Here is a 12,089-nt window from a genome sequence, read left to right as displayed (position 1 = left end):
TTAAAAGCTTTAAGATGTATTTCTTCCTTAATTGTACTTATGATGAATAGAAGACGGCAGATTCTTTCCCCACCCTCATGAAATGTTGTTTCCTCACCATCTGAAAAACAGCTGAAAAGAATAATAACTTCTTAAACATTAAGGCAGAATAAACTACTGTACATTTTTATGTAAATGATTTTTTTTCAAAGCAACAAAGTCCTGTGTCTTATCTTATTATTGGTTGTATATGAGTATTGTAAACTTTTAACAAGACTGTATCTGTAATTGGAGCAATTGGCATTCGAGAGCTGGTTGATGTACAATACAATGAGAGATTGATGGGTGGTCAGTCTGTGTCTTCTTCTTTAACATTAAAACTCTGTCACATGTTCTAAATTAACCACATCAATCAGAGCACAAAATGTCAGTTTTTTTAAAAAGTCATTAGATATAAACACAAAAAGTAAACATACACATAATATACTGTATAAACACAGTGGACTGTAAAGTGTAGTTCAGTGGTTGAAGGATGTATGTATTAGCATGTTTTACTCCCAGATTTTGACATCAATGCACATTTTCACATCATCAGTTTGTGCTCCCTAGGTCAGTCCATGAAACCTGCCACGGCTTTTGTGAGTAAAGTGTATTATTAGTTCACCTGTGCGACTGCTGGGCAAAGATTCACTGCCTCCAGCTATGAATGACACCCCAGTGTTTTTTCAGCAGTAATTTATTTAGGCTCTGAATAAAATGAGCAAAGAGCTTCGGATCAACCCTTTAAATCAATGGCAGGTCAGAATCTAAAGTAGCTTTTGTACAGAACACAAAGAAGTGAAATACAACCCCCCAAAAAGAGACCTGTTCCTCAGGTCACTGACCTCAGGTCAGTCTAATGGAAATCTACTGATTCAAAACTTTATGTTTTCTCACTATTGTATTATTTAAATTGTATTTTTAAAAGTTATATCTGGCCTTTTTTACACAGCTGACATTGGATGGATAATCTAGCTACTGTCAAGACAGGTGCTCCAGGAGGAGGAAGTAGCAAAGGTAAAAAATGCAAACAGTCAAAGCCCTCTGCAATCCTTTATTCATTATTTAAAATTACTATATATGTAAAACAAAAGTTGGTGAAACTGAGAGAGTAGATTGTGAACATCTTATACAAAAAGAAAAAATACCTCTCCTTAATGTTGATTTGCGAAATAGCATCAATCATCAAAATTTAGGCTTTCTTCCAGATAACATGTTTACAGGTACATTTGATTACTGTTGTGAAGTGCTAATTCAAAGTATGACTGTGGATCATTCCTCTGTAAGAGCTGGACAAACATTTCTGCCACAACTTGATATTAATATTAATATAGTGACATCTGTAAGATTTCCTGTGAATTTAGTTACCATTTTTGTATTTTATTTTGAAAATAATGCAGCTTCTGATTAACTCCCACTTCACTTCAGAATAGCGCAGGCCTACAGCAACTAGAAGTCGTTTTGCAAACCTTAGATTTGGACTTTTCTAAAAGGTTGTGGGTTTGACTCTTCATGTAGAAGGGTTTTGACATATCGATTACTTTGGCTCTCTGCTCAGCAGATGTGTTTAACCTGTTGAATTCTAGATCTTAGCTGTTTACTGAACCTTAAAAAAGGAGTAACTGAATCTTTACTGTATGTCTTTTAATAACATTTTCAACAATGAAAATCCTAAACTTAGGGCATGTCTGTATTTTTTATAGGCTCTCCTGATTGCTTCATTTTTACAAGTCCAATGATTTATTAGAGTGTTTTACAAGTTGAAAGTTGCCCAAGCTTTTAAACATTCTACAAATATGCATGTAATAAAATAACCATCTGTTTTTTTGTTTTAGATTGTGTTCTGATTGTGTTTGCTCTTCTACAAAAAGACATCTTAAGGAAACCAGATTACTAAATGAATGTGCACATAGACTTGTACTCACACAATGTTGTTATAAGTTACCACAGGTGGCACCTGGGCGCTTTTACCTATAAAGCAAAAACCAGACCCAAAGATTATTGCATGTCTGAGCAGCAGCACCTGACATCATGCAGCATGTGGGTGTTTTTAATCACTCTCACATAGGAGATACATTCTAGAGAAATAGAGCAAGTTTAGCCCCAGTACCAGACAAGCAGAGGCCTAACTTAGGAATGTGAATCCTACTAAAAAAGTTAAGTTGCATGTTCATGTTTAGCTCAAATATTAACGCTGCCAGTGCCGTCTTGTAGGTGAACTTTAGGCAATTAGATATGAGCCATCACTGGGCCCAGCGGGCAATGCCTTCCAGAGCATGACAGCGTTGATAAGATCTTGCTTTGAGAGAGGAGATGAAAAACACAAAGATGGCATTTTAAAGAAAAATGCCATAGATCATCTTGTCATACTGTAATTTTCTGTAGTCACCCTGAAGTGGTGAGTTCTCTCTTCATTTCCTTTTCTCTTTTGTTCTCCAGCTGAGTTTTCTGTGAGCACGGGTGGAAGAGTCGCGTCAGCTAGTTCTGGTGGCAAGAGCAGCTCGGTTCTGATCACGTCCAGCAGCTCCCATGCCACAAGCTCCGGCGGCTCAGGAGCAGGCAAAGCCAAAGCAGGCGCCAGCATCACTGCTGTAGGAGCTTCGTCCGCCGTGGCCTCCATTGCACAGGGTTCAGCCACCGCCGTGGGCTCCGGGGCAGCTGGAGCAGGGCCTGCCACATCTTCTAGTCTCATGAGCGCTGGCAGAGAAAAAGGAAAAGGTTCTGTCACCATTTCCGCATTGACCAAGACCAGTTATAGTTCAGCAGGATCGTCCTCCACAGTCACTTACTCACCTGCTCTAAAGGAGCGCAAAAGCCTGAGCTCCATGGCGACTACTCACACAGAAGTCTTTGAGGGTCTGTCATTCACGTACAGCACAGCTCTTGTTTTTTTTTTATTTTATGAAGTCTAACGTGATGTGTTTTGTGTCACCATATTTCAGAGAATTCAAGCACTAATTCTTCTCCAGATTACAACAGGAAGGAGTACGGTAAAGGAAACTCCATGTCAGATTGTGTGTAAAGGGCAAATGTCTGCAAAATCACAGGGATTCTGGGTTCAATTTCTTGCAGGCATCTCAAGTGCAACGTCAAGTCCTGCCACCAGAGGGAGGAGTCAGAGCAGAGGCATAAAGAATATCAATTTCACATAATTCCAAATGTAAAACAGAGTGAGGTGTTACTAACAACGGTGTGTTTTACAGAGAGTGAGATCAGAACCAGGCTGCAAAGTGCTTCTCCTACAGCATGCTGTGAGTACACACACATACACACACATACACAGGGGAGAAGCGGCCGTGGGTGTGATGCCGTGGTGACCTCTGCCATGCAGGGACAGAGCTGGACGATGTGAAGCGTCTGCTGAGGGGGAACCACTCCACCAGCACCAGCCCTCCTCAGTCCCCGAACAACACGCTGCCCATCCCCAAGAAGCCCAGTGTGGAGGCCAGAACCATGTCCGACAGCTCCAGCACAGGTTGAGTGGATCAGGCTCCATGCGATGCTTTCGTAGGTGAAGCTGTTTCTATTTGGTCACATCTTATCATTGCTCTGTTCTCCCTTTTAGAATACAACGGCAGCATGTGGACTGCAGGCGTGAGCAGCAGTTACGGTTATAGTAGCAACCACAACAACCTGTCAGCTCCCTCCGCTCTGTACCAGTCAGGTCAGTCATCTGTGCACTAGCAGTAAGGACCTTCGTCATAGTAGCTTCATTAATTGCTCACTTCTGACATTCAAATGTCCAGGAGTTCAGAACAACCAGGCGCTCAGATCTCCCTCTGCCAACGGTGGCCTGTCTGCAGGCAGCACAAGTAAGTCTGCCGCTGTCATGTTACAGCCCACAGGGATCTCAGGTCCTCAGGTTGGCACTGACACACAAAGTGTTCTCTCTGTTCCAGTTCCAATGTACGGCGTTCAGAACAACCTGTCCACCACCAGCTCCGGTGTCCTGTCTGCTCTGGGAGCCAACACGCAAATGGGTAAAAAACACTTCCCGTGTTTCCACATAGCATTAATATTAATTGTTGATGCTGAAGAAAATTACAGCTAACGGCTAGCTTGTGTTTGTGTTTCTTCACAGGATATGGTATCCACAAAAATGTGTCTGGCACTGCAATAAGCACCAGCACAGGTGATACAGTCTGAGAGTTTCATCCATATTGGAAATATACGTATCCTATATGTGAATAACTCTCATGCATCATATACACTCCACAGAAACAAAATTACCATCATAATAATATAATATAATATAATATAATATAATATAATATAATATAATATAATATAATATAATATAATATAATATAATATAATATAATATAATATAATATAATATAATATAATATAATATAATATATATTTCTCATTATGATATATTTTGTTATATTTAATGTAATATTTACATTTAATCACAGTGAGACCAGGCAGTCCCATCAATGATGAGGCCTCTGGCAAAGACTTCAAGTATGTGCTGATAGAGAAGGAGAATGTTCCTCTGAAGAAGGAGACAGAGAGACTAATCATGGCTAAAGACACAGGGAAGCAGTTCATGTCTGCTGCTCCTGCTACTGTCTCTGGTAACTTGAAGTGTAAGACCCATTGCTTCAAACTGCTTTCTTAATGTCTCATTATTGAATCATTTTGTTCTATTGTGCAGCTACTTACTCTGAGGACTCACTCAAAAGAGAGAAACAGAAGCTGTCATCCAGCACAGTGGAGGAAGGAACCGATACTAAATGTAAACACGTTATTTCTTTTCACATTCATTATTTTGGACTCATCTACATAATTCATTTGGTCTAATTTTAAAAGATTCATCCCTAAAAGCTTCGACCAAGGATAAAGCCACATACGCAGGTCAGCTATGCTCTTTATTTATGTTATTATATTATTATAAATGCTTATTCCTGCTGGATTATGTTAATCAAGTACTCCATAAGTTTTTCTTGTTATGTTTAAACCCTCACTTTCACCAGAGATCCGTAAAGATAAATCCAGTTTTAGCTTCTGCTCCTGCTGCAGCTGGTGGAAGTGGCTCCTGTGTCTCCTGCTCTGTCTGCTACTGCTCCTTGGACTCCTCTTTGGACTCATTGCATTGGGTAAATCCATATCCCAACACATATTACTAACAACATATTGACTTTAAAAGGGGTCCATGATATTGATATGTTTCCACCTCACTACAGGAGAAGAAGTGAGGCACCTGAAGAAACGTGTGGATGATTTAGAATTCACCTCAACAAGGTCCAGCCGCCTGTCTGCCTCCCCAGGCATGAACATAATTGATCCGCTGGAGTCGACATACATTGAGAGGAGTTCATCTCGTTCTGCCCTTACCCGCTCGGATAACTCCATTAACATGGGGCCTGCGGGAGCCGGAGGAGGTACAGGGAGCGGAGTGCCTCAGGATGGTGGCTCCTTGGAAAGAACCATTCAGCAGCTGATCAGAGCTGAACTCCGCTCAGACAGTGTGAGAGGTACAGACGTTACTGTGTAATCAACATGGTTCTGGGTGAACATTTGAATTGAACTAATTCCAGGTTTTTCTGCTTTTAGAAACATTTTCTTACTCACTAAAAGGGGAGAGAGGAGAGCCAGGACCTAAAGGTATCCCCGGTAAATCACAAACTCATTTGTAAAGTAAATATCATAAATTATTTAATTCTGTTTTGCATCTTGGCTGCTTCTTTACAGGTGATCCTGGGTCACTGGGACAAAAAGGTAAAGTACTGCATTACTCTCAGAAATGTGTGATACATGACTTTAACAGGATAACAGGAACTAACCACTCACAGCTGTTGTTGTCTTGCAGGTGACAGTGGCTTCCCTGGTCTGCCTGGTGGGTCTAAGAACATGTGCCCATGTGTCCTTTCCCAGCGAACACACTAACTATCCATGCCTTCTGTTCCAGGTCCTCCCGGGCAAATGGGTCATCCAGGATTGGATGGACCAAGGGGACCAAAAGGAACAGCAGGTAATTTTCTATTTAGCTTTGACGTTTGTAAAAGGCATATCCAAAAATGATTCATTTCCATTGTTCTTTGATGCTGAAGTAAAAAAAAAAGTAAACTAGGTATTTCCTTGTGACTAGGTGAACTAGGTCCTGAGGGACCACAGGGTCAAAGAGGGCGGGATGGACAGATGGGCCCTCGAGGAGAGCCTGGAGCGCCTGGTTTTGGAGAAAAGGGAGACAAAGGTAAAAAAATAAATGTTTATGTCAGTCAAATTAAATCATAGGTTTTCCATCCAGAATTTGGTAATGAGACTTGGTTGTTACAGGCTCTCAAGGTGAGCCAGGACGTCCTGGACCTGCTGGTATTACTGGACCTGCAGGGTCTAAAGGTAAGGTGTGGACTATGGTAACAATTATGAACTCAAGTTTAAACACATGTTCAAAGTCTAATGTCTGCCTATTTGATTTAGGTGCCATGGGAGAGCACGGTGCCCCAGGAAATCCTGGTACAAATTCACAAGTGCATGTCATTGTGTTTGGTTTCTTTGCTACTGTATTTGGTTCTCAAAAGCAGTTTTGTTTGTTACTGTCTGCAGGTGCTCCTGGTTCACAGGGTTTCCAGGGTGAAGCAGGTGCTCCGGGAGCAAAAGGTTAACTCTAAGCCTTATATTTTTTTCATTTCAGTAAACAGTTTTCTAAAGTCATTGTGTTAGAATCAATACTTTTGTTTGTTTTTAATGCAGGTGAAAGAGGAACACCAGGACCTCAAGGAACCAAAGGGGATCAAGGAGAGAGGGGACCACGTGGACTGGCAGGTTGGTTTTTAATCACAGTCACTATCATAATAATGTAAGCTCTCTTTAGGCCACGCTACGCTAGGTAGGTGATTCATCAGATCAGAATTGATTGTCTTCTAGGTATGAGTGTTCACAACGATCAAGATTTATATTAGATATACAGTATATTACCAGACATTTCATTCTGTCAGACACATCATCAATCATATTATCATGATTAAAGGTGAAGTAGGACCTTTTGGACCACAAGGCCCTGCAGGAGCAAAGGGATCTAAAGGAAATGCAGGTGAGAGGAAATTAGCAATGGCTATAATCATGTTGCAGTTTATTCTCATAGTGCCCTGTGATTTCTGAATTGGTTAATGAATGCTATAAAAATACATTCGTTAATAAAAGAAGGTTTGTGTAAATTTTAGGTGACACTGGTTCAGTGGGACTTCCTGGAGCGAGAGGACCCCCTGGACTTCCTGGTGATGTTGGCCTTCCAGGTACCATGACCCTATTACATTATGAAAGGATATGTAGTTTATTTTTTTATTTGTGTTTGCTGAAATTGTTTTTTTTTCTCCAGGCTCACCTGGGCCTCAGGGACCCCCAGGTATAAAAATGCGGACCAAAACAACAAAAGTTATTTTGCTGCCTTTTTGTAAAAACTGGAACTGATTAGATTTAGCAGATTTTAATATTTGGTTTCAATTCTACTCCTACAGGTATTGCTGGAAATCCAGGCCAGCCTGGTGGTAAAGGTAAAGCCTTGTTTTGTTGCTTCACAAAAACCATGAAAGTGATTTTAATATATACAAAAACAATAATTAATAAACATTTCCTACTAAAGAATATGAAAGACAGTTCAAACAACTAGCGTATAACTAGGGACATGTAGCATGTTTGAAATTTATAGTGCTAATGTGTATTTAGCATAACACATCATATTTAACGTCCTTCAGGTGAACCAGGATCACCTGGTAAAGTCATTGGTCCAAGTAAGTTTAGCACTTCTTGTTTTTACACATGTACACCATTAACTGAATCAGTTTTCAGCTACAGTATGGTAAACAAAACCTTTCTACATTTTAACTGCTGTTGTGTTTCTGATCTGGTTCTTAGTTGGCTCTGATACTGTTGCCATACCCGGACCTCCAGGGCCAGCTGGGCCTCCAGGTCCTTCTGGACTTCCTGGTTTGTCTGGCCCTGTTGGTCCTGCTGGAGTCCCAGGACAACCTGGTAAATAAAAACAAACACAACATAGTGGCACCACAAAGCTCTGTGGGTCTGATTAAATTTTTTCCGTAGGTTCTAAGGGTGAAAGAGGGGAGAAAGGAGAGAAAGGAGACAAGGGAGAGCCGGGCAAGCCTGGAGAGCCTGGTACAAGCCCAGAAACTGCTACTGATAGTGAGTACCTATTATTTATATATTCTAGTATGTATATTTGTCATACATGTAAATTCCAATACATTAACTGTGTTATAACTTCAGCACTAAGAATTCCAGGACCTCCAGGGCCTCCTGGACCACCTGGTCCTCAGGGGCCTTCTGGTATGTTGAAAAGTCAATGACATTCAAAAACAACAGGGAGAAATACGTATAATAATTTCCATACAGCTGACTGATTAGATGATGATGTAAAACTGTACTGTTGTTAAGGTGAGACTAAACAAGGACCTCCAGGACGCAGAGGTCCCCCAGGAGAGCCAGGTAAGTGTCTGCTAATGGATTATTGGTATAGAGCAGCATTTCAGTAATGTAGGGTATGAATAAATATGCCTTTACTGCATTACATTTAAACATTAAACACTTAGATTTAAATTAAACTAATATGTGTTTCTCTCATAGGTGTTGGTTTACCAGGAGAGCCTGGAGAGAAAGGAGAGCCTGGCAGTTTTGTGCCTACATCAGGTAAGTGAGAAAAAAGTAATAATAAATACTGGCCGGCACGTTTTATATGCTGTGTTTGATGCAGTTTCTGATGTTTTTCTTTAGAAACTTTCTTTGCCGGACCACCCGGACCTCCTGGACCTCCAGGCCCTCAAGGTATAGAGGGTACATCTCTGTAGATACATTTAAAGCTAATTGCCTTAAAAGCATTTTAGATCTCTTGTTTACAGAATATTCCCCTCATGTTATTTCTGTTATATATGCTCAGGTGATCGTGGACCCCAGGGATTCCCAGGTAAAAAACCTGCAACCATGTGCTAGATTTTTTGAAGATTACAATACATATATATAATCGCTGAACTCATTTGATAATGACTGTAGGTGAACCAGGTCAACCCGGTCTTCCAGGAAGTCCAGGGGAACCAGGTGTTGGTATGTATAGCTGAAACATTGCTCATTAGTCTTAAATGGTGACCATAATTTTAACTGAGCTTTTAACTTTTGTTGTTATGCTTGCTCGCTCGCTCGTTCGTTCGTTCGTTCGTTCGTTCGTTCCTTCCTTCCTTCCTTCCTTCCTTCCTTCCTTCCTTCCTTCCTTCCTTCCTTCCTTCCATCCATCCATCCATCCATCCATCCATCCATCCATCCATCCATCCATCTGATATCATCAGCAAAAACTAAATATTTTTTGTTTCCTCATCAGGTTTCCCAGGACAGATTGGACCGGAGGGCCCACCAGGACCACCAGGACCCAGAGGTACTCTTTCAGCTGTTTTCATGACCTTCTCGTTCTTTCACAGGCCTGCTTCTATGTTTAAACAAGGTTTTGCCTCAGGAAATTGTTACCCATGGTCCCTTACTGTTTAATGTCTCTGTCTTCATTTAATGATGTTGCATCATACTATTTACATGTTCCATGCAGGTGATCCAGGAGACCCAGGAGCCTCTAATGGTAAGATCATCTTAAGACCTTATAACAATAAATGCTTTAGACAGTGTTCCCTGAGTTGTTCTCTATAGTATAGTTCTTTGTGTTTAAAATATGTTTACACTATCATGGCAGGTGGTTTGTTCAGTCCAGGTCCCCCAGGCCCACCAGGGCCCCCTGGTCCACCTGGAACAACTGACGTGGGACAGTACATTGCAGATTATCTCCAGAGTAGGTTATGCACCAGTATTTATTTGCATTGCTGACATTCATAACACTGCATATGGATGAAACACAGAGCTCTACTTGAGTTAAAAATGCTTTGTACAGGTGATGGGGTCAGGGACTATTTGGCTGGACCCCCTGGCCCTCCTGGCCCTCCAGGGTCTGCAGATGATGGGGTAGTGGATGATGTGGCCAACCGAGTCATCGCTTACATTCAGAGTAAGTATTACTGTACACTTTTTTTGGGTTAACACAAATGTCACATATTACAGATCATTAAACGCACACATGTATTAGCATAACAAACAACACTAATGCTTCTCTCACAGAGTTTGTATTATTCATGTTGATAGAAAGGATCAGATTGAATTATTGGCCTTTGTGGTCATTCTCTCACAGGTGACAGTAAACAACAAGTAATGTGAACACATGATGCCTTTGTTAATAACTGGCAACAAAAAGATTCGACAACATAAAAATGATCTAGAAGTGATCTTTACTGTATTTTTCAGGAGACGATGTGAGAAGATATGTTGCTGGTCCTCCAGGCCCACCAGGACCTCCTGGCACCCCAGGCATTGGCAGCTACATATTAAATACCCATGAGGTGGCTGAGCATGTCCTTGGCCTCATTAATGGTTAGTGTTATAATCTCACCCGACCTTTATGAAAATAAAATAAAAAAGAATATGGGTGTGATTGCTGTGGGTTTTGTGCGTTACTAGAGAGAGGGGGAGCAGGTGTCCCAGGACCTCCTGGGCCTCCTGGTGCACCTGGACTTCCTGGAAATGTGTTATCAAGTAAGATGCATAATAATGAGATTTTCTGTATTCATGTAAAGAACAGATGCTTTAGCAAATGTAATAAATTAATTACCTTGCCCTAGCTCCATATCAAACACTTGTGGGGCCTCAGGGACCTCCTGGTCTGCCAGGACTCCCTGGACCCCCTGGACCCCCTGGGCCACCAGGATTTGCAAATTACATCAGTGCAGACATTCGTGACTACCTGCAAAGTAAGCATGAGAGAAAAAATATAAATTAATCAATCCATTAGGATTATTTGTTTAATTTATTTGTTTGTTTTGATGCTCCTTTCATCTTTTTGTCACCTCATTTCTTCTTCACATCTATGTACTCCGTTGTCTTCCAAAAGGTGCTACCTTCAGAGGTCCTCCTGGTCCACCCGGTCCTCCTGGACCTGAAGGTCCCCCTGGTCCAATTCGTGGAATGATTTCATATGCTGAGCATGCCAACAGGGAGCCTCTTAAAGCAGAGCTACAGGAATATGTCAGGAGTGAGTTGAAAAAACAATACCTTACAAATTAAAGTTAACTATAGCTACACTATAAGGACTTGGCTAATTGCAAATTTTCAGCTCATGGTGTGCTGCATGACATGGTGAAGGACTACAACAATACAGTTTTGCGTGGACGTCCAGGACGACCTGGCCCTCCAGGACGTCCAGGACGTGACCGATGGTTGGGCTCTCATGGAAATGCCACAGATCTGCTGGAATACATCAAATGTGAGTTTCAAGTGATACGATAAGTTAAAATACAACTTATAGGTTACTAGTTGACACATTTCTTACCTTATCTGATATTTTACAGCACGTGGCATTGGAGTACCACCGGGCCTATCAGGTCTGCAAGGGGCAAAAGGAGAGCAAGGTAGGCAAAAGTTGAACTCATGGCTTTTTCTGTCAGTAGTTTGTAGTGACAAATTCTAATGTTTCGCTCCTGAAACAGGTGAAAGAGGCATTCAAGGACCTGAAAGACAAAAAAGGTCAAAAAGGTGACAGAGATGAGATGATATTTAAAAAACGCTTAATTTTGTAATGCAAACACATCTAAAGTTTATAAGTTTATAAGTTTGAGTTTATAATAGAAATGTTTTAAGTTTACACAGGCTATTATTTGAAAAAAAAGAACAGATCCTCTGGCTCTTACTTCTGAAACCTCTTGTTTTTCAGGAGAAAACCCAGTGATAACTAAAAGAAGAAAGTGGAATGCTGGCGTTTGAACGCCAAGCAGCTAAACAAATGGACCTCAATGAAACTGTGCTGCGTGTGGATTTTGTCTGTTTCTCTTCATAAATTTGTAAAAGTATTTTTATATTCCCATTTATGTTTCATGTCAAGCCTGTATTTTGTCTGTAAACTGCGATGAGCGGACTACAAGACACAATTATGAGTTGTTTAAGTGACCTTTTTATCAAGAAAGTTTAGAATGCTAAGTGTTTTCATGTAAAACTCAATGACTCAAATAAAGCACTAAACAAAAAGTTAG

At 40.9% G+C, this 12,089-nt stretch overlaps 1 protein-coding gene across 6 annotated transcripts in view; it reads left to right on the top strand.

The window, feature by feature from the left end:
* The window catches only part of LOC114854327 (collagen alpha-1(XVII) chain-like), a 29,680-nt gene extending 17,592 nt beyond the window's left edge, over positions 1 to 12,088 (top strand). For 2 of the 6 annotated variants that reach the window (XM_041068983.1, XM_029148630.3), the window contains exons 2-50: positions 971 to 1,035; positions 2,458 to 2,874; positions 2,961 to 3,008; positions 3,091 to 3,144; positions 3,222 to 3,269; positions 3,350 to 3,493; positions 3,584 to 3,682; positions 3,765 to 3,830; positions 3,918 to 3,998; positions 4,100 to 4,150; positions 4,437 to 4,598; positions 4,679 to 4,759; positions 4,834 to 4,878; positions 4,998 to 5,120; positions 5,208 to 5,498; positions 5,578 to 5,628; positions 5,716 to 5,742; positions 5,834 to 5,860; positions 5,933 to 5,995; positions 6,113 to 6,217; positions 6,301 to 6,363; positions 6,445 to 6,480; positions 6,571 to 6,624; positions 6,718 to 6,789; positions 6,995 to 7,057; positions 7,188 to 7,259; positions 7,343 to 7,369; positions 7,482 to 7,517; positions 7,719 to 7,754; positions 7,879 to 7,995; positions 8,065 to 8,163; positions 8,248 to 8,307; positions 8,416 to 8,466; positions 8,605 to 8,667; positions 8,752 to 8,802; positions 8,915 to 8,941; positions 9,028 to 9,078; positions 9,350 to 9,403; positions 9,569 to 9,598; positions 9,710 to 9,805; positions 9,905 to 10,018; positions 10,312 to 10,437; positions 10,525 to 10,599; positions 10,686 to 10,814; positions 10,955 to 11,095; positions 11,177 to 11,326; positions 11,412 to 11,471; positions 11,550 to 11,595; positions 11,774 to 12,088. In XM_041068983.1, the coding sequence (XP_040924917.1) occupies positions 981 to 1,035; positions 2,458 to 2,874; positions 2,961 to 3,008; positions 3,091 to 3,144; positions 3,222 to 3,269; positions 3,350 to 3,493; positions 3,584 to 3,682; positions 3,765 to 3,830; positions 3,918 to 3,998; positions 4,100 to 4,150; positions 4,437 to 4,598; positions 4,679 to 4,759; positions 4,834 to 4,878; positions 4,998 to 5,120; positions 5,208 to 5,498; positions 5,578 to 5,628; positions 5,716 to 5,742; positions 5,834 to 5,860; positions 5,933 to 5,995; positions 6,113 to 6,217; positions 6,301 to 6,363; positions 6,445 to 6,480; positions 6,571 to 6,624; positions 6,718 to 6,789; positions 6,995 to 7,057; positions 7,188 to 7,259; positions 7,343 to 7,369; positions 7,482 to 7,517; positions 7,719 to 7,754; positions 7,879 to 7,995; positions 8,065 to 8,163; positions 8,248 to 8,307; positions 8,416 to 8,466; positions 8,605 to 8,667; positions 8,752 to 8,802; positions 8,915 to 8,941; positions 9,028 to 9,078; positions 9,350 to 9,403; positions 9,569 to 9,598; positions 9,710 to 9,805; positions 9,905 to 10,018; positions 10,312 to 10,437; positions 10,525 to 10,599; positions 10,686 to 10,814; positions 10,955 to 11,095; positions 11,177 to 11,326; positions 11,412 to 11,471; positions 11,550 to 11,595; positions 11,774 to 11,795 (4,059 nt within the window). In that variant the 5' untranslated portion in view covers positions 971 to 980 and the 3' untranslated portion in view covers positions 11,796 to 12,088. Of the gene's footprint in view, positions 1 to 654; positions 869 to 970; positions 1,036 to 2,457; positions 2,875 to 2,960; positions 3,009 to 3,090; positions 3,145 to 3,221; positions 3,270 to 3,349; positions 3,494 to 3,583; positions 3,683 to 3,764; positions 3,831 to 3,917; positions 3,999 to 4,099; positions 4,151 to 4,436; positions 4,599 to 4,678; positions 4,760 to 4,833; positions 4,879 to 4,997; positions 5,121 to 5,207; positions 5,499 to 5,577; positions 5,629 to 5,715; positions 5,743 to 5,833; positions 5,861 to 5,932; positions 5,996 to 6,112; positions 6,218 to 6,300; positions 6,364 to 6,444; positions 6,481 to 6,570; positions 6,625 to 6,717; positions 6,790 to 6,994; positions 7,058 to 7,187; positions 7,260 to 7,342; positions 7,370 to 7,481; positions 7,518 to 7,718; positions 7,755 to 7,878; positions 7,996 to 8,064; positions 8,164 to 8,247; positions 8,308 to 8,415; positions 8,467 to 8,604; positions 8,668 to 8,751; positions 8,803 to 8,914; positions 8,942 to 9,027; positions 9,079 to 9,349; positions 9,404 to 9,568; positions 9,599 to 9,709; positions 9,806 to 9,904; positions 10,019 to 10,311; positions 10,438 to 10,524; positions 10,600 to 10,685; positions 10,815 to 10,954; positions 11,096 to 11,176; positions 11,327 to 11,411; positions 11,472 to 11,549; positions 11,596 to 11,773 lie in introns of those variants that run through there. The other 4 variants (XM_055508414.1, XM_055508415.1, XM_055508416.1 and 1 more) reach the window with 4 other exon arrangements.
* The last annotated feature ends 1 nt before the right edge of the window (position 12,089 follows it).

Source organism: Betta splendens, chromosome 1 (genome assembly GCF_900634795.4).
Source record: "Betta splendens chromosome 1, fBetSpl5.4, whole genome shotgun sequence".
In the NCBI taxonomy this organism is placed as follows: domain Eukaryota; kingdom Metazoa; phylum Chordata; class Actinopteri; order Anabantiformes; family Osphronemidae; genus Betta; species Betta splendens.
The sequence above is the reverse complement of the archived record's forward strand: the minus strand, read 5'-3'. Positions and strand labels throughout refer to the sequence as shown.